This window comes from Sitodiplosis mosellana, unplaced genomic scaffold (assembly GCF_009176505.1).
Source record: "Sitodiplosis mosellana isolate CC-2019 unplaced genomic scaffold, AAFC_SMos_1.0 Smas_scaffold_6185, whole genome shotgun sequence".
Taxonomy (NCBI): Eukaryota; Metazoa; Arthropoda; class Insecta; order Diptera; family Cecidomyiidae; genus Sitodiplosis; species Sitodiplosis mosellana.
The window spans coordinates 51,363-72,985 of NW_022601426.1; the positions used below are offsets into that span (position 1 = coordinate 51,363).

General features: G+C 36.0%; 4 protein-coding genes and 1 pseudogene across 4 annotated transcripts; 2 read left to right on the forward strand and 3 right to left on the reverse strand.

Annotated features, from left to right (window-relative positions):
• The first annotated feature begins 1,443 nt into the window (after nucleotides 1-1,443).
• Nucleotides 1,444-5,208, forward strand: LOC129576434 (cytochrome P450 4c21-like). The gene is made up of 7 exons (XM_055461552.1): nucleotides 1,444-2,218; nucleotides 2,565-2,671; nucleotides 2,793-2,877; nucleotides 3,194-3,379; nucleotides 3,471-3,540; nucleotides 3,893-4,019; nucleotides 4,249-5,208. The coding sequence occupies exons 1-7, from the start codon at nucleotides 2,032-2,034 to the stop codon at nucleotides 5,020-5,022; spliced, it is 1,536 nt and encodes a 511-aa protein (XP_055317527.1). The 5' UTR covers nucleotides 1,444-2,031; the 3' UTR covers nucleotides 5,023-5,208.
• A 2,869-nt stretch (nucleotides 5,209-8,077) lies between these two features.
• LOC129576425 (cytochrome P450 4C1-like) lies at nucleotides 8,078-9,364 on the forward strand (annotated as a pseudogene).
• Nucleotides 9,365-11,067: 1,703 nt separating this feature from the next.
• On the reverse strand, nucleotides 11,068-11,829 carry LOC129576426 (BTB/POZ domain-containing protein 2-like). Its single transcript, XM_055461541.1, has one exon. The coding sequence runs from the start codon at nucleotides 11,827-11,829 to the stop codon at nucleotides 11,068-11,070; it is 762 nt and encodes a 253-aa protein (XP_055317516.1).
• Nucleotides 11,830-12,888: 1,059 nt separating this feature from the next.
• On the reverse strand, nucleotides 12,889-15,053 carry LOC129576436 (BTB/POZ domain-containing protein 3-like). The gene is made up of 3 exons (XM_055461556.1): nucleotides 14,811-15,053; nucleotides 14,534-14,635; nucleotides 12,889-14,462 (listed from the first exon to the last, which is right to left on the reverse strand). Exon 3 carries the CDS (start codon nucleotides 14,360-14,362, stop codon nucleotides 13,013-13,015), a length of 1,350 nt encoding a protein of 449 aa, XP_055317531.1. The 5' UTR covers nucleotides 14,363-14,462; nucleotides 14,534-14,635; nucleotides 14,811-15,053; the 3' UTR covers nucleotides 12,889-13,012.
• Nucleotides 15,054-17,788: 2,735 nt separating this feature from the next.
• Nucleotides 17,789-19,048, reverse strand: LOC129576427 (BTB/POZ domain-containing protein 6-like). The gene has a single exon (XM_055461542.1). It carries the CDS (start codon nucleotides 19,046-19,048, stop codon nucleotides 17,789-17,791), a length of 1,260 nt encoding a protein of 419 aa, XP_055317517.1.
• Nucleotides 19,049-21,623: the final 2,575 nt, after the last annotated feature.

A 21,623-nucleotide genomic window follows, 5' to 3' on the forward strand; every position in this document is an offset into this window, starting at 1 on the left:
AATATTTTTTTCCACACTGAGATTTGGAGCTTTGGATTGAAATGGTACTTTAGAAGTTAGTAGCTGAAACTTTGCATTTGAGAACGTGAACATTTATGTTTTCTGATATATCAGCCATTTAGAAGGTCTCATAAGTTGAATTGTTTCTTTTGTTTTAGTAACATTCTTTTTTCATTCACTTGGATGTTAAATTATTTTACCGCAAGTTCAATATTTGGTCTAAACACAAAAATGATACGAAATTCACGGTGAGTCACCATCAATATGAAATCCACACAAAAGTCATGCTGTAAACCGTTTTGATCGGTTCAATAGAAGTAACTCCCAAACCATTCTTCTTTTTCGTGTTTACAAACACTCAATTGTAACTTGCAGTCCGCTGAGTCCGTTCTGAAATTCAGACTCTGAATGCGTACAAATCTGATTCAAAATAATCAACAATTTCGATGCACGGGAATGAATACGAGGCTATTTCCAATGAACACTCACGTGACGCATGAACTCACAAACTTGAAATAATTTAATTGGACAAATTTTGAGTAGATATCAAGTAAAACATTTCAAAAACCTGAATTTGCGGTAATGGAATCAACGATGCAATCAATATGTTTTGGAAGAAAGAACGTTGAGACTGCAATTTTTCGCAAATTACACTGACTTATGCCGTAAGTCTTATGCTGTTTTCGTTTCGCGAGTTGCGACTAGCAGTCGATTTTAGCTGTTTTTGTTCATTTGTCCATAGATTTGTTGTGATTTTTACATTTTTTTCCTATATATCTCTTCACATCTTTTCTTCTTCTATTTCAATTCCTGTGAGATTCAATTGTTTGTTATCTTTTCTTCTCAGAATTTGTTATCTTTGTATCCGAATTTGTTATCGCCTCTAATGGTTTTGTCGCCTTATTTCTTTAGCTTCATAGTACATCTCGCAAATTTTTATCTGATTTCTCGAAACTTGAGAAATTCATTCACACATGCAAATTAGTACGAGCCAATATTTGCAGTTGATTTGAAAATAGAAGTGATGATCGCTAGCGTTTAATTGAGTGTACTGTTTACCCACTTTCGGAAGAGTATTTCATCTCAAGAGCTCTTGTCAATGACCAATTTTTTCTAGTTTGTTCCACTCTCTTTTTTGTATTCACAATCTTTGGAACAATTCGATTCAGCACACGCGATTCAATCTTTACGACGCAATTTGCGAGCTACTAGAAGAAAAATTAAAAAAAAAGAGTAACTTTGCGACTCGTATAGTAATCAGAAGGCAAGCACAAATAAATGCATTGCCTCGTGAATTGCATCAACTGGAGTGATATTTGTTACTTTATCGATGAACGTAAACAAACACACCAATTAACACCTAAAGTATCTGTTGCGTCACCATCGATGTGTGTGTGCTGACAGCATCAAATAATTTATGTTCGATTCCGCACTTAAAGGCAGCTTTCAATTCTCGACTTGTTTTTTTTGGGCCAGGTTTCGTAGGCATGACTTTGAACCTAAGCACAATATTGCAATGTTGCGTAAACAGAAGCAATTGTTAAGTCATTATGCGAATAACTGGAAATTCGACGTCACTGGCGCTATGGGAGAGGAAGTGTGTGGATCACCGCAGATAGTCGTGTTTTTTGGCAATGACTACATGAGTTACAATTACTCTGCAAGCGTCGCACTGAGAAGATCGTTCGTTGTTTTGTGCAATTAAATGGCATAGGAACGAATTTTGGTATCCGAATAATATCAGGTTCTATGCGGGATTCTTGTGAGTAGCCGTTTGTCGTTTTCCTTCAATCAAGTATCCTTCAATCTGTATTCATGGCAAAATATCCGCAGAACATTTCAGTTTGAGTTGGTTTTTACATCGGAATGGATGCTTTTTTCATTTCTTTCTTCCGATTAAGATTCCAAAGTTGAAACGATTTTTGAGACAAACTCGCAAATGATATTGAAAAAAAGTGTTGATTGTTGAATCGATTGTGAAATAAATTTTTGTGTTTGAATTGAAAGTGATTCCAAAAGACTTGTGATAAAATGTTATTACTTCGATACTATTTATTTGCTGCACTTGCGGTTGTTATTCTCTGTTGGCCACTTAGCTATTTAATCAGTTGGTTTTGGCACAAAAGGCGAGTAACAAAATTTACTCAAAATTTGCCAGTTATTGATGATTATCCGTTGCTTGGATGCGCACTACGATTCCTGGGGAAAAATAATACAGGTTGTTGCATTCGTGCATTTTGGTGAATTTACTGTCATTGTTTAAGTCGTGAATTTTAAATTATGAGTCATTTTTTTGGTTTTGTGATATTTCTGATGAAAAATTAACAAGGCGAAACGTTTGATTGATGATGAACGAAAAAAAATGAAAGAAAAATTATGAAAAAACTAAAAAACAAAAAAAGAAGAAAATTGAAAAGTGGATCAAATTGATGAAATATGACAAATGAGAAATGAGATGAATTTTCATGGTGTTGTGTTTCAAGTGTGGAACAGGTTTAATGAATGGATTACGATTTTTTTTGGAATAAAGTGAAGTCTAGTAATTTTTTTCTGAACATTCACAGAGATTATGGAAGTTATAGAAAAAGCATTTGGTGAACGAGAAATGCCTTTCCTTGCGTGGCTCGGTCCAAAGTGTTTCATTATCATCGATCATCCAGATGATATTCAGGTGATTCAACTAGAATAACCAAATCTCTATTATCGTATAATCGATGCAACGAGAGAATAAGAATGAAAAACATCAAAACAAAGCTAACATGAAAAATGTAAATAAACGAATGTCTTTTCAGATTGTTATGAACTCAAAGGGTTGCATTGACAAGAGTGATGTCTTTCGATTTTTTAACCGTGGAGTTGGCCTTTTCGCTGCTCCAGGTACGAATATTTTCATTGATTTTTGTGTAACGTTTGGGGTTTTGAAAAAAAAACTTCACATTTCTTGAAGTTTTGCTAAAAATGCAAAACAAAATTTAATCCGTATATTTTACTTCCGAAAAAATATCGTAGATTTCAACGAACTTTGATCGAATTTCATTAAAATCTTACGAACAATTTTTCTATAGAAAAAATGAAAATGTGATTCCTTCTACGAACCACATTGATTGTAGTTCGGATTAGATTTTATTATTTTAATTTCCAAAATACATCGATGCTATATGCTTTCTACTTATTTCCCAACCTATCTCCGTAGCCCACATTTGGAAGCCACAACGTAAACAGCTAGCGATGTCATTTAACAATCAAATTTGTTGGTCATTTTTGCCGATCTTTAATCAAAAAGCCAATGTATTTGTTCAGAATATAGGTGATCATGTGGGCAAAGGCGGGTTCGACATGCTAAAATATTCAGCCGCTTGTACTTTGGACATAGTTTTAGGTAATTTTGTTTTTCATTATCGAAAAGTAAGTAAAAAATATTTGATAATTGTAAACGAATATTCGTTTTGTTTTCATGTTCTTCTGCTTAGAGTCGGTCTTGGGTACTGCAATGAATATACAGACGGGCGAAAATATGCATTACATGAAAGCACTCACCGAGTAAGTTATGACACCAATTTAACAAAAATTGAGTTTAACGAAATTAGCATCAATTACCGGAGTACAAAATGACGTAACTTATTGAAGAAGGCCTAGTTAATGGGCTAAAATGGAAATTAAATTCGTATTTGATAGTTTTCTCATTGAACTAAAATATATATATATATATATAGGGAATGGGCCTACTCTCGTTTATTGAAAACAAACCTATGAATTGAAACGTCCAAATTTTAAAATAAACACAAAATTAATTAGCTTGGTTAATGTGCATGGAATGTGGGAGTCTTCCAATTGGAGACATTCTTCCGATTTTGAGTTATTTTCATAGTCAAACTTTACTCTCTTTTGACAGTTGGCTTTCGGTTGTTGCCTGTCGAATGTGCAATGTATTCTTGCATCCAGACATCATATACAAACAAACGCAACTCTATCAAATCGAGTCGAATGCACTGGCACGTTCAGATGCTATGCAAGAAAAGGTAAAACTCATCATTTGTTACATCATTTCAAAACGCAGTTGTTATTTTTGGTCCATTAATGGAACTGAGTTTATTTCAAAGGGCAAATAAATTAGGATTTCGATTTTAATCTTTTGAAAAATATTCCATTGAATTTTATTTTGCAATTACTTTAAAAAAAAAAGAAAACAAAAGCTTCCAATAAGAGAATTCTCTCAAGAAATGTAAATATTTCATTCAATCTGAACAGTTGATCTTAAAAAAGATGGAAGAATTCGACGACAGTAACAATAACGACATGGATGATGAGGATGAAGACACACAATTCGAAACACCGCAAATATTCATTGAACGTTTGATAAAATTGCGCAACCGTGGCATCATCACTGACCAAGAAATACGGGATCAAGTGCATTTGATCATATTCGCTGGCCAAGATACTTCTTCATACACGATAGCAATGACAATTCTTATGCTCGCAATGCATCCAAAAATCGAGCAACGTGTCATGGATGAGTTAAGCTCAGTGTTTGGAGATTTGCCGATCGATTGTGATTTGACAATGGATCATGTCAACAAATTGAGTTACTTGGAGCAAGTCATAAAAGAAACTTTGCGGATATATCCAGTGGCACCGCTTTTGCTACGCCATTGTACTGAAGACACACCACTGGCAAATTTCGTTATTCCAAAAGACACAGAAGTCATCGTTTCCTGTTTCACAGGCCATCGACGCAAAGATATTTGGGGTGAAGATGCCGATGAATTTAATCCCGATCATTTTAGCAAAGAACTCAGTTCGAAGCGAAACCCATTCGCTTTCATGGCCTTTAGTAATGGCCCAAGAAATTGCCTCGGTCGAAGGTTTGCTTTCATTTCCATCAAAACCATTTTGGCAAAATTGCTGCGGAAATACCGATTCTCGACACATTTGGGGAGAGAAGACCTAAAATTCCGAATGGAAATCACAAATAAACCCATTTGTGGCATTGTTCTCGAAATCGAAGAACGCATTTCGGGTTAATGTCATGATTTGTTTTTAAAATAAAATAAAAAGCCTAATTCAACAAAAGCAGGACAAAGTAGGAGTAGATATGAATAAGTCCTAGAAAATAGACCTTCATACATAAATTTTGAATAAATATAGATTTTAAATTAAAATGTTACCTTTTTTATGTACCTAATAAATCACATTTTGTGGTTAAAAATAAAACTTTTTGCTGTTTTTTCTGTTTCGAAAACATGTTTGAATGAAATTCGAAAGACTTAAATAAAATTGTATTAAAGTTGTTTTTTTTACAATTTTTGTCGAAATAAAAGTAACCTGTTCATAGGCTGGATAAACCACTTCTTTTTTATCCTGTAAATGAAGCACTTAACATCATGTGCCCCCCTCTCCCCTTACATATTTATTTGATGATTACTTTGCAGTCTGAAGACCTACGATCGCTGATGATTGCAATCGTGCACGATCTTCCCTATACATTTTATATTTATTATTTTTATTTATTACAATCGTGAGCGATCATGGGCCTTGAAAATAGTGCCTGCGATTTAGCCAAAGCAATATACAATGAGATGCTTCAAATTCGGAGGGGTCGAAATATCCGACATATGTAAAATATATGGAAATATCTCCATATTTGATACGTTGAAAGCCCTTTCCTAAATAGCTACGCAAGTTCAATTAATAACTACTCAAAGTTTTTAATAGTCAACCAAAACTATTGCTTACAGCATACATTGAATTAATCGTTCTACATATCAACTATTTGTACTGCAAAAATGATTTTTTCGATAAACAGTGTTTTGAATCAAAATCTGATAACCTGACCTATTGAGGCTAACTCCACAAATAACCATTAAAAAACAATGAAAATAACCAATAAAGAATTGTATCCAACGTCTGAGCAAAATCTTTTGTCAGCTGATTTTATTAAAATCATTTTAATTACATATTGGCGGACAACACTTCACTGAACAAGTTTTTCTGAAGGTAAAAAAGTGGTTTTTCGTAACTATTTAGAAAGTCCAACATCATAGTCGTGTTCCGATGAGGAAATGCGGATGCTATTGAATATGTACTTATTCAAAACAAAAGTTAAGCGTGTTGTTGACGTAATAGCTTCAATTCGGAAAATGATCTCGCTATTTCTGAACAGACTTGATTTTTAAAAAAATTCATTTTATTTAAGTAACTTTTTTTGCTAAAAATAGCTAATTCAATAAAACAAACTTCTACTTTCATGTGATTGAAATAAATAAATTTAAAAAAATGCAAGGTCGGAACTTTAAACCAGATGTAGTAGATCATGTTGATGCAATCCACAAAGTAGAGCTGCATTTTCAAATAATTCACAATGTTTTTATTCTCGTTATTGAAGAAAGATTTAAGAACAGCATACAGTTTTATCGTTTTAAGGGGGCTACGAGATCCTTGGTAAAATCAGAATCGATGTGATTTATCCACACGCCTCATGTGCGACATTTCACTTTAAGTTTGAATTTTGTAAAGAGCGGAGGTGAACAAGTGCATTGTTTTTAGTCTGTTCGTTCGATATAAATTGAAAATGATATCTCTTCGATATATTTTGGTGGTCTCAATTGCACTCATCTTATTCTGGTGGCCGATTATTTGTCTCGTTAAATATTTTCGATACAGAAGATGTGTTTTGAAACTAACGAAAAATCTGTCAGTGTGCGATGATTATCCATCTTTTGGGTCAGCTTTACGATTCATGGGCAAAAATAGTGAAGGTTTTTATAGATTTTCCCATTACTTTTCCGACACTCAACATTTTTAAATTGGTATAAATTCGATTTAAATATATCTAATTTTTTTTTTACAGAAATGATGAATTTGTTAAAACACGAGTACACGAACCAAAAAATGCCAATCGTTACCTGGATGGGTCCCAAATGTTTCATCGTTGTCGATCACCCTGACGATATTCAAGTGATAATGAACTCAAAGTCATGCATTGAAAAAAGTGACATTTATCGCTTCTTCAATCGTGGTGTTGGACTATTTTCAGCTCCAGGTGCGGATTTGATCCGATTTCTTTACATTTTCAAGTAGAGAAGAAGAATAAGAAATATTTGGACATGATTTTTCTATTTTTACCTCATTTGAAAGCTCACATTTGGAGGCCACAACGCAAGCGATTGGCAATGTCTTTCAACAATCAAATCTGTTGGTCTTTTCTGCCAATTTTCAATCAAAAGGCTAATATTTTTGTTCACAATATTGAGAAACATATTGGAAAAGGAAATTTCAATCTCATGGAATACTCTTCGGCTAGGGCTCTAGACGTTGTTTGTGGTAAATGATCTGTATTTAACCCCCGGAAGGACCCCTGGGTCCAGCCAGACCTTTTTCGTTTTTGGTCGTTAATTTAACATATTTCCAATTTAGCCAGCGACTTAAGTTTTAAGTTATCTGCCTGAAATTTCATTGACTATCGATCTAGCAAAACAAATATTACAAAAAGTCCTTAAAAAGGATGATATAAGGATATACAAAAACTACACTTTCGAACGGACTCCTCGGGTCTGGCTGGACCCGTATACATTTACATTCATTTGTATGGAAATAAGCTTGCCATCTCATTTTTTGCAAAACTGATAAAAGATAAGTGATATATCTCTTCAGCAAAGTTGTAGATCAAGGCAAGAGCTATAGTTTTTTTGAAGATGTCATCTCCTTATCTCTTATCGGTCCCGCGAAAATTGATAAGAAAAAACTGGTCATTTCCGCGATTTTTTGCGTATTCGATAAGAAATAACGAATTAGTGTCTCGGGCAAAGTTGTAGCACTCAACCTGTTCTTCAACTTTGCTGTTGACAGTTATCACTTATCTCTTATCAGTTTCGCGAAAAATGAGATGGCATGCATACCTTTTTTCCATACAAATGCATGTAAATGTATACGGGTCCAGCAAGACCCGAGGGGTCCGTTCGAAGGTTTTAAAATAGGTTTTCGTACGAGGGTTAAAAAACAATTGTTATACAAGCATACAATAATAATTTCTGATACCAGAAGTACTCCTCTTTATTTAGATACAGTTTTGGGAACGCCAATGAACATTCAAAACGGTGAAAATATGCATTTTGTCAAGGCACTCACTGAGTAAGTCCATTTTTTCTGTATTTAATTTTAGAATTGATACAAACACAAGTTAAAACAAAAAATAAGAAGAAAATTTCAAGTTGATATACGAAACGAAGAAAAAATGCCAGTCCCAATCCAATTCCAGTTTGAGTACCATTTTTAGAGATATTTCAAAAATGCATCTTTTTCCTGCAGTTGGCTTGCAGCAGTCACTCGAAGGATAGCTAATGTGTTTCTGCATCCAGATTTTGTGTATAAAAAGACTCAACTCTATCAAAAGGAATGCGAAGCTATTGCAATATCGGAGGCGGTGCAAGAGAAGGTGGGTGATTTATCAACACATTGATGATAGAATAAGCGAAAAATAAATAAATGAAATAATTAGAATCCTCATTGAAGTTTTCCCTATGTATTTGCATTTCTTGATTGAAGAAAAGATTTTATCTTCTATTTTCTTTCAATGTCAAAATCAGATCATCCTAAAAAAGATCCAGGAATTCAACGAAGCCAACAGCAGCGGTTCAGTTTTGGGAGATGAAGATGAAGAGACAGAGTTTGAGTCACCACAAATTTTCATCAACCGATTGATTAAACTGCGATGCGGAGGCATCATTACTGACCAAGCAATTCGAGATCAAGTGTATTTAATTATTTTTGCTGGTCAAGACACATCGTCCTACACGATTGCGATGACGATTCTCCTATTAACAATTCATCCGAAGGTCGAGCAACTCGTTATCGATGAATTAAATCAGGCGTTGGGTGTTCAGCCGATTGACTCCGATTTGACAATGGATCAGGTCAATCGGTTGGGTTACTTAGAGCAAGTGATAAAGGAGACATTGTGATTGTATCCAGTGGCACCATTTTTAATACGTCATTGTACCGAAGACACAAAACTCTCAGACTGCGTAATTCCAGCAGACACCGGTGTTGTTATTTCATCGTTCACAGCCCATCGACGCAAAGATATTTGGGGCGTTGATGCTGATCAATTCAATCCCGATCATTTTGGTAAGGAAGAAAACTCGAAGCGTAATCCATTCGCATTTATGGCTTTCAGTAATGGCCCCAGAAATTGCATTGGACAACGATTTGCGTTTATCTCCATTAAAATTACTTTAGCTAAATTGCTTCGCAAATACAAATTCGCAACACCATTGAAAATGGATGACCTTCGATTCCAGTTGGAAATTACAAGCAAACCAATCAATGGCATCGTTGTCGAGGCGGAGGAACGAAAGTAGTTGGCTTCTATTTGTTCTCAATCCAGTAGATTAGTTGATTGGTTTAAAGGATGTACTTACACTGAAACCAGTTTCATAGAATGGAAAAAACTGATAAAAATACTGAAATAAAAAATTTCATTGAACCTTCGATTGAATTTGTGCGTTTTATGATGCAAAATTTCAGGATTAATTCCATGCCCAAGTTATTCGAGTAAGTACTGTCTGAAATTACAAATTTTGAATAAACTTGTGAATATTGAAACAATGAATAACTGAAAACGTAAGTTTGGCTAGCAAAAGGAAAATGTATTGCATATGCTATTTTTGATGTGATGTTAGATCGATGGTGAATAAAGATGGGGAGAGAATCTGTGGCCAAATTATTTCACAAATTAAGTACAACGTGTCACCAATCATGAGCAAATTGAACTTAAAATGCCACGAGTTTTTTTATTGGAAGACTTTGACATCTTTTGAATCGATTTTGTAGGACTTTAGCACATAAATTTTATTACTTTTGTCGAATGATAATTATCGTTCTATCTAATTATAATTGGGACTAGTGTTGATGGATGTTCATTGTTTGTATTTTGTGAGATAACTTGAACAACGATACTAATTTGTCATTTGCTCACTGTTTTTCATACATCAGCTCTCTATTGTAGCCAATCTGGGAGTTAATATGAAAGTAAACATTCGCATCCATCGATACGTGTTTCTATTTTGTTTTCGTTTTAATTCGGAGCGCTATTCAACTTTCTGATTTTATTTTCAATTTTGAATGTTTTTCCTCTAGGACATTAGAAGTTTTTGCCTAGTAAATCTACATATTTTTGAAATAATAAAATTATTCAATATAATTTCGGTTCAAAATTACTTTATTTCAATGACACCAATGACGTACATTTGGTTTGGTTTTAGAACATTTTCGATTCAATCATTAAATTTCAGCGAAATGTAATGCAATTAATTCAATGGAAATCCATTTGCGTTAGAGAAGATATGAATTAGTTAGGATTTAAGTAGAATAATCCAAGTTCAATGAATGTACTGCTGAAGAAACAGTTGCGTAGAATGACTGAACCTTTTGGCAAATTAATATGACAAAAAAATGGCTTTTCTGGATGACTTTTAAATGTCTTTAAATTCGGTACAAAACTAGATAAGGCACCAATCCTCGTGCAAAACCATCATTTCTAGGTAATGGGTCATGATGGAACTGCACAACAACATCATGTTCTAATTGTACTTCTGTTTTCATTTGGATTCCCGTACAACAATTGTTCGGTGGTGTTTGTTTGAATCGAATTTCGTACATCATTCCGGGTTTGATGAAGATAGGTTTGGGCAATGATATACGTGAAGAAAAGATGTCCTTTAAATTTTTTGTGCTATTGTGCAAAACAAATTCTTCACCTGACGCAGTCACTTAAACGATTGTTATTTCAGATGGTAAATCTTCTTTGAGAAATACATAAGTGTCGTGTTGGTATTCCTTCACCCCAGCGTAACGAATTGCTTTCAGTACTAATGGCTCATTGGTTGAGAATCTCGTTGTTTCAATATCTTTGATATAATAAGGCCAAAAGGAATACCCGTTCGGAATTGCTCGAGAACACTGCATTTTATCGGTTTTATCACATACGATCCCTTTAAAACGCTGTCGACTTGATCCATTGAACAGTTTCGGTTGAAAGTTTTTGTTTCCAATCAAATGAACGATTTCTCTTTACTCCTCGAAGCTAAATAGACCACCATTCAAAGGATCGAGTTTGGTGAAGCTTTCAATTGACATCGACAGATAACGAATTTCGTAAAACCATTCACCCAGATGAGTTTTAACAATTTCCTTCGTCAAGTTATCTTTTTTGCTAGCATTTTTGAGCCAGGCCATGCATGCCTCGAAAACGTCAGCTTCTGAACAGGAAAATGAGTCCAGTTTTAAAATGTGGCCAAGAGTCTTTTTGTCGCAATCCAAGAAACTTGTCGTTGAAAAAACGGTTTTTGTATCGAGAGCGATCATCAATTCACACAGTCTCTTCAAATCGTTTTGTTCGTGGAGAATCGCCAGACTATAAGCCCAGCAAACGTTGTCATCGGTGATTGTTCGTCTCAAGAACTTTGTGCACAATGCCAAACATTCAGTTACGTTGTACTTGTTGGCGAGATACATGACTTTGGCTACGTTGTCCATGGTCAGTTTCACTCGACCCAAGTAGAAGAATTGCAGAAACTCTTTGAAGGAGGAAATCAGCGCATCGACGATCTTGACTTCGTGCATTTCAAGCCACGACCCATTGAACATCTTTTCAAATACATCGCTGGCCGTGGCCAGTAACAGCTTATGTGCAGCAACCCGCTCATATTGACCGTCGCTCGACTCAAACATGAAATGGAAATCGGCTCTGTCTTCGCTCAAATACAATTTGTCACCGATTGTCGAGTAAACACCACTCATGAATTCGTTGATGTTTGGACTGACGGCTGACATGATTAGATAGTATTGTGTTTTGACTGTTTGTCTACAACAAGTAAGGAACACTCTTGATCTGAGGACTATTGTGGTAATGCGATGCACTGGAATGTTACAAATAAAAACAATCATTAAAATATGACTTGAAGCGGACATACTAAGATGGTTTCATACCTCTGGAGACGATTTTTCGATGTTGTCAGCGGGCTTGATCGAAATGAGGTTATGTTTGACTGAAAATAGTATTCAACAATGTGTCGTACAAAAAAGCCTAGATATCAACTTATTGCATCAAATTTGTTAAACCAATTTTCAATGCCAATGAAATGGGCAAGCCTTTAGCCTGCCTGTTTACAAACCAAATTTTCAGTCAGAAATACTGATCACTTTGAAATTTGATTAACACTTGCAATTTTTTTTTGCTTCAGTGGTGAAGGAACGAACACTCTAGATATAGAATTCTTTTTCGAAATCAGTAGATCGTTCAAGTTTGACGACTAAAACACAACTGAATTTCTACCTTTTTCTATCACATGAATAAATATCTTCCTTTCCAAAAAAGGTCAGAAATAAGAAACAAATGGGCGGAGTTTGATGTCGGAGCGATGTGTTGAAGGTCGAACGACTATGCTTATTAAGATACATATCATGCAAATGTAATTTTCCTAATGTGTCGCCTGCAGAATTTCTACAAAAACCATAATCCTATCGAAGAAATGAACCTATAGATAATAAGTAACTAAGTACCTACCTCATTAAGCCATGGGTGTTGAATGTCATTCAACGCCACTAAGCTGTAGACATCTCTCTCCGGCTATACGGTAAACAACAGAACCAACACTGAACATGAAAATGACATGTTCAATTGCGTTTGTTTCGTTAGTTTCAACTGTGCCGCTACTTTTGTGCCGGTCACTTTTGTCGTTTCTTTTTGTTATTTTACATATAAAATCAATGGTATTAGACGAGGATGCATTAAGCATCATCAGACCTAAGCTTTCAAGAAACCGTAGTTATCAGAGGTCATGGCGACTTAAAACAGGATTTTGTCCACTTATTACAAATCAAAACTGTAAATTGTTTCTGAACGGAAATTCAAAATGAACATTTCATTTATTTGTTTGTTTACTTCTACTACAGAACCGTTACAGAAATGTGTTATTTGTGTTTGCAGTTGTTATGATTCATCACCCTTTTTGGCTCAAACGATTCGATTGAAGTAAAGTTTCTGAATTATACCGGTTTCGTTATCAACGTCTTCATCCATCGAATTCGGATGGAACTGTACGATGATATCAGGTTCCATTTTGACTTCGGATTTCAAACTCGTACGAGTGCAAAAATCGTCCTGCTCTTGTTCCAGCTGAATTTCATACATAAATCCGGGCCTGATAAGTCTTGGCATTGGCAAGGTTATCTGTTCGTCAAGGTAACAATCCGACCTTATTTCGTTATAGAGAACAACCCCATTCGCTGCATCGGTTTTAGGTGCAACCTCGACGATCTTCATTTCTGTTGAATCTATGTCTGATAGGCCCACATCTGATCCATAATCATTGTACCATAAGCTACAGCAACGAAATCCTCCTAGAAGAATGGGTTTGTTTGTTGAGAAAGTGGTTTTTATACGGTGTCCAACGCTGCGTACATTTCTTGACTCGGTTTTCAATCGATCACATTCAAGAGTAGCTTCTTCATCCCATTGAATACCTTCGAACGGCTTTCGGCGATTCGCTTTGAAAATCGTTGGTTGGAATCCTGGTGATGCCATCATTTGAATGATGTCTTTGTATTCGTCGATTGAAAATAAATTCCCGTATGTCGGTACAATCGCTGCAAGCTCTGCATTAACCATCGAACCAAAACAAAGGTAATGGAATACGTCACCAAGATGAGTGCCGATCAGCTCTTTCGTGAGGATGGCCTGTTTGCTGACTGCTTCAACCCAGCTCATACAAGCGCCAAAAATGTCCACTTCCGAACAATTCAATGAATCAATTTTGATAATGTGGCCCAAAACCTCTCGATCGCATTCCAGGAAACTCGTTGACTTGAGCACTGCTTTCGTATTTATTGTGAACACAGTCTCGCAATATTTCTTCAATTCTTGTTGTTGGAAGAGATTTGCCAAATCGTAGCACCAGCAAGCGTTGTCATCGGTCAATACATTCATCAAAAATTGCGAGCACATATTCAAACCGTCGGCCAAATTGTACTTATTGGCAAGGTACATGACCTTTGCAACGTTTGCAGCAGTTATTTTCACTCGCCCCAGGTAGAAGAACTGTAGAAATTCCTTAAACGCTGCGACCGGCGAGTCAACAATTTCGACTTCGTTCATCTCTTCCCACGATCCATTGAACATTGCCTCAAAGACATCGCTTGCGGCGATCAAGAAATTTCTGTGAGCCGGGACACGTTCATATTCACCATCGTTTGTCTCGAAAAGGAAGTGGAAGTCGGCCATCGTCTCGCTTAAATACAATTTTTCGCCAATCATTGAACAAATTGGACTCGAGAATTCACCAGTTTCATTGGAAGACTGTGACATGGTTGAAGTGACGTTCTATTTCAGTCGATTTAGGTGTGTTTTAATCTTTTGCAACTAGAAATGACACTCTTCTGGACTCGGTGGATTGAAATTCGATGCGCTGAAATTTCAAAATTGAAACCAAAAATCAACATACAATTTGAAACAGATACTCTTCGATGGTTTTCATACCTTTGGCGATGCTTCACGGTTCTTGTCGGTATTTTTGGTTCGCGGACTTGTGCGGAATGAGGTTAAGTTTGACACGGTGTAAACAACTGTTCGGCGATGACTCTGTAGACAAATAAAAACCATCAGATTAATTGTAACAAAAGAAACAACGCTTTTTCTTCGAATTTTCTATCAAATTTTGTTCTTATTACAACGACTAATTTAGATTGGAATACACATACGATCTTGATTACACTTTTGCGAAATATTGCTCGAAAGCACGGATTTCTAAACATACCTTCGGCTAATGTTCGAAGTGGTGATGAAATTGCACAAATGATTGAATTGTAATAAACCTTTTCAAAAAACCAACTATTCGAATTTTTGCACTCTAGCACAAAGAATTTATTATTAATATTTCCAAATGAAAATTCAGATCGCTAATGAAGAAAATGTTTTTTGGTTTTTTGGTTTTTTGCACGACACCTCGCCGCTTATTTGACATTTGCTCACGGTTTTTCATATGACAGCTCGTTCACTCAATTCCATTGCAGAGCTAATCGGTGAGTAAATACGAAAGACAGCATTGGCGCACATTAACACAAATGTCAACTTTGTTTATGTTTTGGATTGAGGCGCAATTCAAATTTAGTTTAAGAAATAATTACTTTTTATTGTGGTCTTCTTCGTTCTGGTTGATAATAATACCAAATTACTTTACATATTTTCGAAATAAAAAACTTATTCAAACCGTTCAAAATTACTCTATTTCAATGACACTAATGAATAACAGTTTGTTTGGTTTGGATATTGGATCGATTGATTATTCTAATTTTAATGAAATGTGATTTTCAAAGAGGCCCATTTGATTTACGAATATACTAGTATACGCACTAGTCCCCGTGCAACGCCATCAATCTCAGGTATTGGATCACCGTGGAACTGCACAACAGCATCGGGCTCCACTTGTACTTCAGTTTTCATTTGGATTCCCGTACAACAGTGGTTCGGTACGATTTGGACGAATCGAATTTCGTACATCATCCCGGGTTTGATGAGGATGGGTTTGGCCAATGATATACGTAACATCTTGTCGGTCTTCAAATTTATTATGCTATTGTGCAAAACACTCTCTTCACCTGAGGTATTCACTTGAACGATTGTTATTTCAGATGGTAAATCCTCTTTAAGTTGTTCATATTTGTTGTTTTCGTATTCCCACAATTTTGTACATTGGATGGTTGCAAGTACGAATGGCTCATTGGTTGTAAACCTCGTTGTTTCCACGTTTTTGATGTAATATGGTATGTAAGAATATTTATTCGTGATTGCTCGAATGCACTTTATTTCATCCATTCCATCACATTCAATTGCTTCAAAACGCTTTCGACGTGCTTCACTGAATAGTTTCGTTTGATAGCTTTTGTTTCCAATCAACTGAACAACTTCCCTGTGTTCCTCGAGCGTGAATAAGTTGCCGTACAATGGATCGAGTTTGGCAAAGCCTTCAATTGACATCGACGAATATCGAATTGCGTAAAACAATTCGTCCAGATGAGTTTCAACAATCCATTTCGTCAAGTTTTCTTCTTCGCTAGCATTTTTGAGCCAGGCCATGCATGCCTCGAAAGCGTCAGCTTCCGAACAGGAAAATGAGTCCAGTTTCAAAATGTGGTCAAGAGTTTTTTTGTCGCAATCCAAGAAACTTGTCGATGAAAAAACGGTTTTCGTATCGAGAGCGATCATCAGTTCACACAGACTCTTCAAATCGTTTTGTTCGTGGAGAATCGCCAGACTATAAGCCCAGCAAACGTTGTCATCGGTGATTGTTCGTCTCAAGAACTTTGTACACAATGCCAAACATTCAGCTACGTTGTACTTGTTGGCAAGATACTTGACTTTGGCTACGTTGTCCATGGTCAGTTTCACTCGACCCAAGTAGAAGAATTGCAGGAACTCTTTGAAGGAGGCAATCGGCGTATCGACAATCTTGACTTCGTGCATTTCAATCCACGACCCATTGAACATCGTTTCAAATACATCGCTAACCGTAGACAATATCAGCTTATGGGCTGGAACTCGTACATATTGATCATCGCTCGACTCGAACATGAAATGGAAATCGGCTTTTTCTTCGCTCAAGTACAATTTGGACCCAATTGTCGAGTATACTCCACTTACAAATTCGTTGGTAGCTGGGCTGACGACTGACATGACTGGATATTATTGTGTTTTGACTGTTTGGTTTTTACGAGTAAGGAGTCCTTACTAAGGAACACTCTTAATCTGAAGAAAATTGCGGCAAAATGCACTGGAACTTTAAAAATAAATTCAATGATTTAAAGCGGACATATCTAGATGATTTTCATACATTTGGCAACGATTTCTCAATGCTATCACTGAGCTTGATCAAAATGAGGTTAGGTTTGATTGTGAACAAATGTTTGTCGATGATTCTGCAGAGAAATTAGGTTTGATTCATAGTAAACAACAACCATTTTCTAACATATGTTTCATTAAGAAATTCAATTTCATCCAAATATGAAAGCAACTTGATCTATCTCTCTGCAAATATTGTGACTGACTACTCACTTAATCAATTTCGGAAACAAACGGCTTACTAATATTTTAGTACAATGTGTGGCGTAAGTATATCATAGTGCAACTGAAATTATCTTGAGTCGCACGTCAAAGTAAGCCTCTTGTTTTGAAACAAATTTTTTTGGTGCAAGACTAGCCAATCAATCAACTACATTCAGACAAACTAACAGTCATTTATTTTCTTTCTATGCGGACAATTCTAATGAGAGCTTATGTGTGAGTACGGGTTGGTTTCAACTAAAGCGCAATTTGACTTTTATTTAGAATAATTCACCTTTTTGGATCAAAGATTTCCTACAAATATATTTTTGGAACTGAAGTTTTATTCAATTCTATCATGGGTGTTGAATGTCATTCAACGCCACTAAGCTGTAGACGTCTCTCTCCGGCTATACGATAAACAACAGAACCAACACTGAACATGAAAATGACATGTTCAATTGTGTTTTTTTCGTTAGTTTCAACTGTGCCGCTACGAGAGGTCACTTTTGTCGTTTCTTTTTGTTATTTTACATATAAAATCAATAGTATTAGACGAGGATGAATTCTATTTTATTTTAATGTATATTCCTATTAACACAATTCACTTGATTACAAAAAGTATAATTTCAATTTTTTCTGTTATATTTTCAAAAACGTGTTTTGGTTTGATTATGCCACTTCTCTCCAACAGTATCATTTTTGAATTCGGTTGAACTCAAGTTCCCATATTAAACCTCCCATCACTTTACCCTCAGTAGAACCGTGGAATTTCACAGTGATGCCAGGTTCTAATTCCACTTCAGACTTTAGATCACGAGGCGTACAGTAATTGGCTGGCGGATCTTGTTCCATTCGAATTTTGTATACGAATCCCGGTTTGATGAGTATCGGGTTGGGTAGAAGAATGCGTGTTGTGTTTCTGCTCTCCAAAACACTTTTGCCATCATATGCGATTGTTGCTTCATTCAAAGAAGTTGATTCATCGCATTCGGTAATCGTTATTTTCGTTGGAAGTCTGTCCGTGTTATACCAACCACCATTTCTTCTCTCGCGTAAGTATGCGCAAACGATTGCTCCCAATAAACTCACTTTATTCGTAGAAAAAATGGTTGTTTCAACGTTTTCCAAAAAATACGGATGACACTCGTCCATTAGGCGATCGCAAATGACCACATCATTTTCATTCCATTTTGGGCTGATTGCATAGAATATTCCACGATTTGCACAGAAAATTTTAGATTTGAAATCTTCCGATGCAAACATTTGAAGAATTTCTTTGTGTTCATCAAGCGTAAAGAGATCTTCGTATGAACGATCGAATGCAGCGAACTCTTTGAGCGACATCGATCCAAATGGGATGGCGTAAAACAAACCACCGAGATGTTCTTGAATAAGTTCTCTGGTCAGATGCTCCTGTTTGCTGGCTGACTTTACCCATGACATGTATGCTTCGAACAATTCGGCTCCTGTGCAGAACAATGAATCCAACTGCAGAATGTGTCGCAACACCTTTCGATCGCAGTGCAGAAAACTGCCCGATGACAGTATTTCCTTCGTGTTGTATTTTATTTTGCTCTCACAAAATTCCATCAATCGTTTGTCTTCCAAAAGTATCGCAAGTCCATATCCCATGCACATGTTTTCATTGGTGAGTGTGTTTAGCAAGAAGTCATGACACGCATTCAAACATTCGGGGATGTCGTACTTCTTTCCCATGTTCATCACTTGAGCCACGTTTGCAGTTGTCACTTTCACTCGGCCCAAGTAAATGAATTGCAGAAACTCCTTGAACGCAGACGGTGAAGCGTCGACTATCTTAGCTTCATCTTTCTCTAGCCAAGACCCATTGAGCATTGTACGGAAGACGTCACTCGCAGTGGCCAACAACACCTTATGCGCGGGAATACGCTCGTATTGATCGTTGAACTCGACATCAAAATGAAAGTCGGCCATCTCTTCGTTCAGATATAGCTTTTCACCGATGGTCAAGACTAGGGGGATTTCACTCTATGCGAATACTGCTATTCGTACGAATGTACGAATACTTTGCCATGCATTTGAATATAAACACTCGCAAATACTGATATTCGTGCCGAATATTCGCATTCGTACGAATAACCATTTAATGTATCTATACGGCGCATTAGCAAATACGTTCGAATATTGCTGCGCGAATGCGAATGCACTTGACAGATCTATATTGATTTGTTGTGTTAATCGTTGCGACTACATTGTTTACATTAGTTCATCAAAATGGTAAATAGTTATTTCGATCCAAATTTAATATCAATTTAAGTTGTGTTTTGTATTTTAGGGACTGGAAAATGTTATTTTCAAATTAGAAAAATATTTGAATCTAAAAATGTCGGCCGATATTATTAAAATCCTGGAATTCTGTGCATTTGAAAATGAATCATCTCTAATGTCCATTGACAACGATGCTATTATGGATATCGAGAACTATGTCATTGAAAACCCAGAAATTCTCAAAGAAACATCATACGAGAATGTGAATAAGTTTAAATTTAAACCGGGTCACCGATTGCTTATCATCCAGTTGCCACAGTTATTCAAGAATTGTAATCAAACGGAAACAAATTTGCAAAAAATCGGACACCTGCGACCGTAAATGCTTGTATTCAACGTAGCTAATGCGCTTTCTGTATTAAATCCAGAATGTGTGAGAATTAATTGTAAAATTTCTGGTAGAGGCTCACCTAATGCACGTTGTAATTTTTCAAACACGTCTGACATCTTTCCACATGTTTGACTGTGTTTGACACTTCATCGCAACTGAGCGCATTCGCGACGAATACATGTGCGAGTGTTTCAATACGTTTCATATGCGGAGTCGCGCGAATGCTCGCGCGGCAGTACGAATACATGGTGCGAATGCAAATACTTATACTGTTTTTTGCGAATGCAGGATTCGTACACGAATGATCATGCATTCGAATGCGAGTGAAATGCCCCTAGGGTCAAGATGCCTTTGACGTTGTATTCTTTTGAAACTGATCCGGTGACTGCCATGGCTGGGTTCGTGTGTGAAGAGTTGTGGAATGTTTTGATGTTTTTGTTGATGGTGAATGACAAATGTCCAGAATACTGCAATTCAAAAGAGAAGAACGAATAAAAATATTGCCAACTTATGGGAAATATGTTGGTGACATTCGCTTTGAGCCTCGAAGCCGAGTTTCTATTCACAGTCCTAATTATTGAGATAATCTCACTCACCTTTTGTGGTAAATCCAATAGTGGATGGCAGAAAGAGTACAAATTGACTTTGTTGTTCAATGCGGACCTACGAGCAGACATAAAAGTATTTTCACGTACAGAACAAATAATGAAAATCAAAATATCGGACAATTAATGCTTGGTTATAGTCATGTTTGACATAAACATAAAAGGTTTTACTTGATAGTGGTGAAAACAACATCTTACCTTCGAATTTGGCAGAGTGATGTGGCCAAACAAATCTACGTTGCAGCCCGTTTAATTTCAATCAATTCACCACAATTTTGGTCTATTTTCTTACGAAACCTGTCAGTCAGTCAACGAAAAATGTGAAGAAAAATCAAATTTCACAACATAATTGAACCATTGCGACAAACAAATTCCCTCAGAATATTTTAGCTTTAAAGTGCATTATAAAGTTTTTTTCATATGGAGTTGTTGTTGTAAACTTTATATAAAAAAAAATCTAGGGGCTTTTTACTCTTTTTCATATATGTGATTTGTACGGATAAACGCGCATAGATTGTGTGCCACAGTGAAGTGTGTCGAATTTTGCACATAGTCACGAATATTACGCATAGAAGCGAATACGCGTGCACATAATGACGCCACGATGCGATTTAAGACGCATCAACACAATGTCAACATTCTGTTGTATCGTTAAGTTTCGTTCAAACAATATTTGACATCAACAATTTCTGTCTTTAATATTTATCAAATCTCTTGCTAATGAGATTGTTCTTAATTGATGAAAATTGAATTTAAATATAACACAAAATCAAAATATAATAGCAAAGAATAAGAATGAAAACGAAAATCAAAATGTTATATTATACAAATATTGAAGTATCGCCGATAGTTTTGGTAGATATAAAAATCGTTGAAAAAAAAGTGCGACGATTCATTATACTTGGAAATAGCATCTGGATTATAAATAATAAAAAATCCATATGTACAAATGATTGAAGTTCACAAAAATGATCAGCAAAAAATGTGAGCCGAAATAAGTACAAATCAAACACTTGCAGTCAAGTATTTCTTGAAATTTTACATGAAAAAAGTCGTTGCACTTTGAATTCAAAATAGTCGATATTGTGGCGTGTGACCAATCAGAGAAGGAAACATTTTAGTAGGATTCATGCGAAATTATTCGCAGTATGAATGGTCTATGTGCAGTATTCGGACATCGAATGTGTGCACTTCTAACGAATAGGCACCGCATAATACGCATAGTACGAAGAAATCGCCACATACTATGAGTTGAAGCGCATATTCTTCGCATAAAACGAATTTT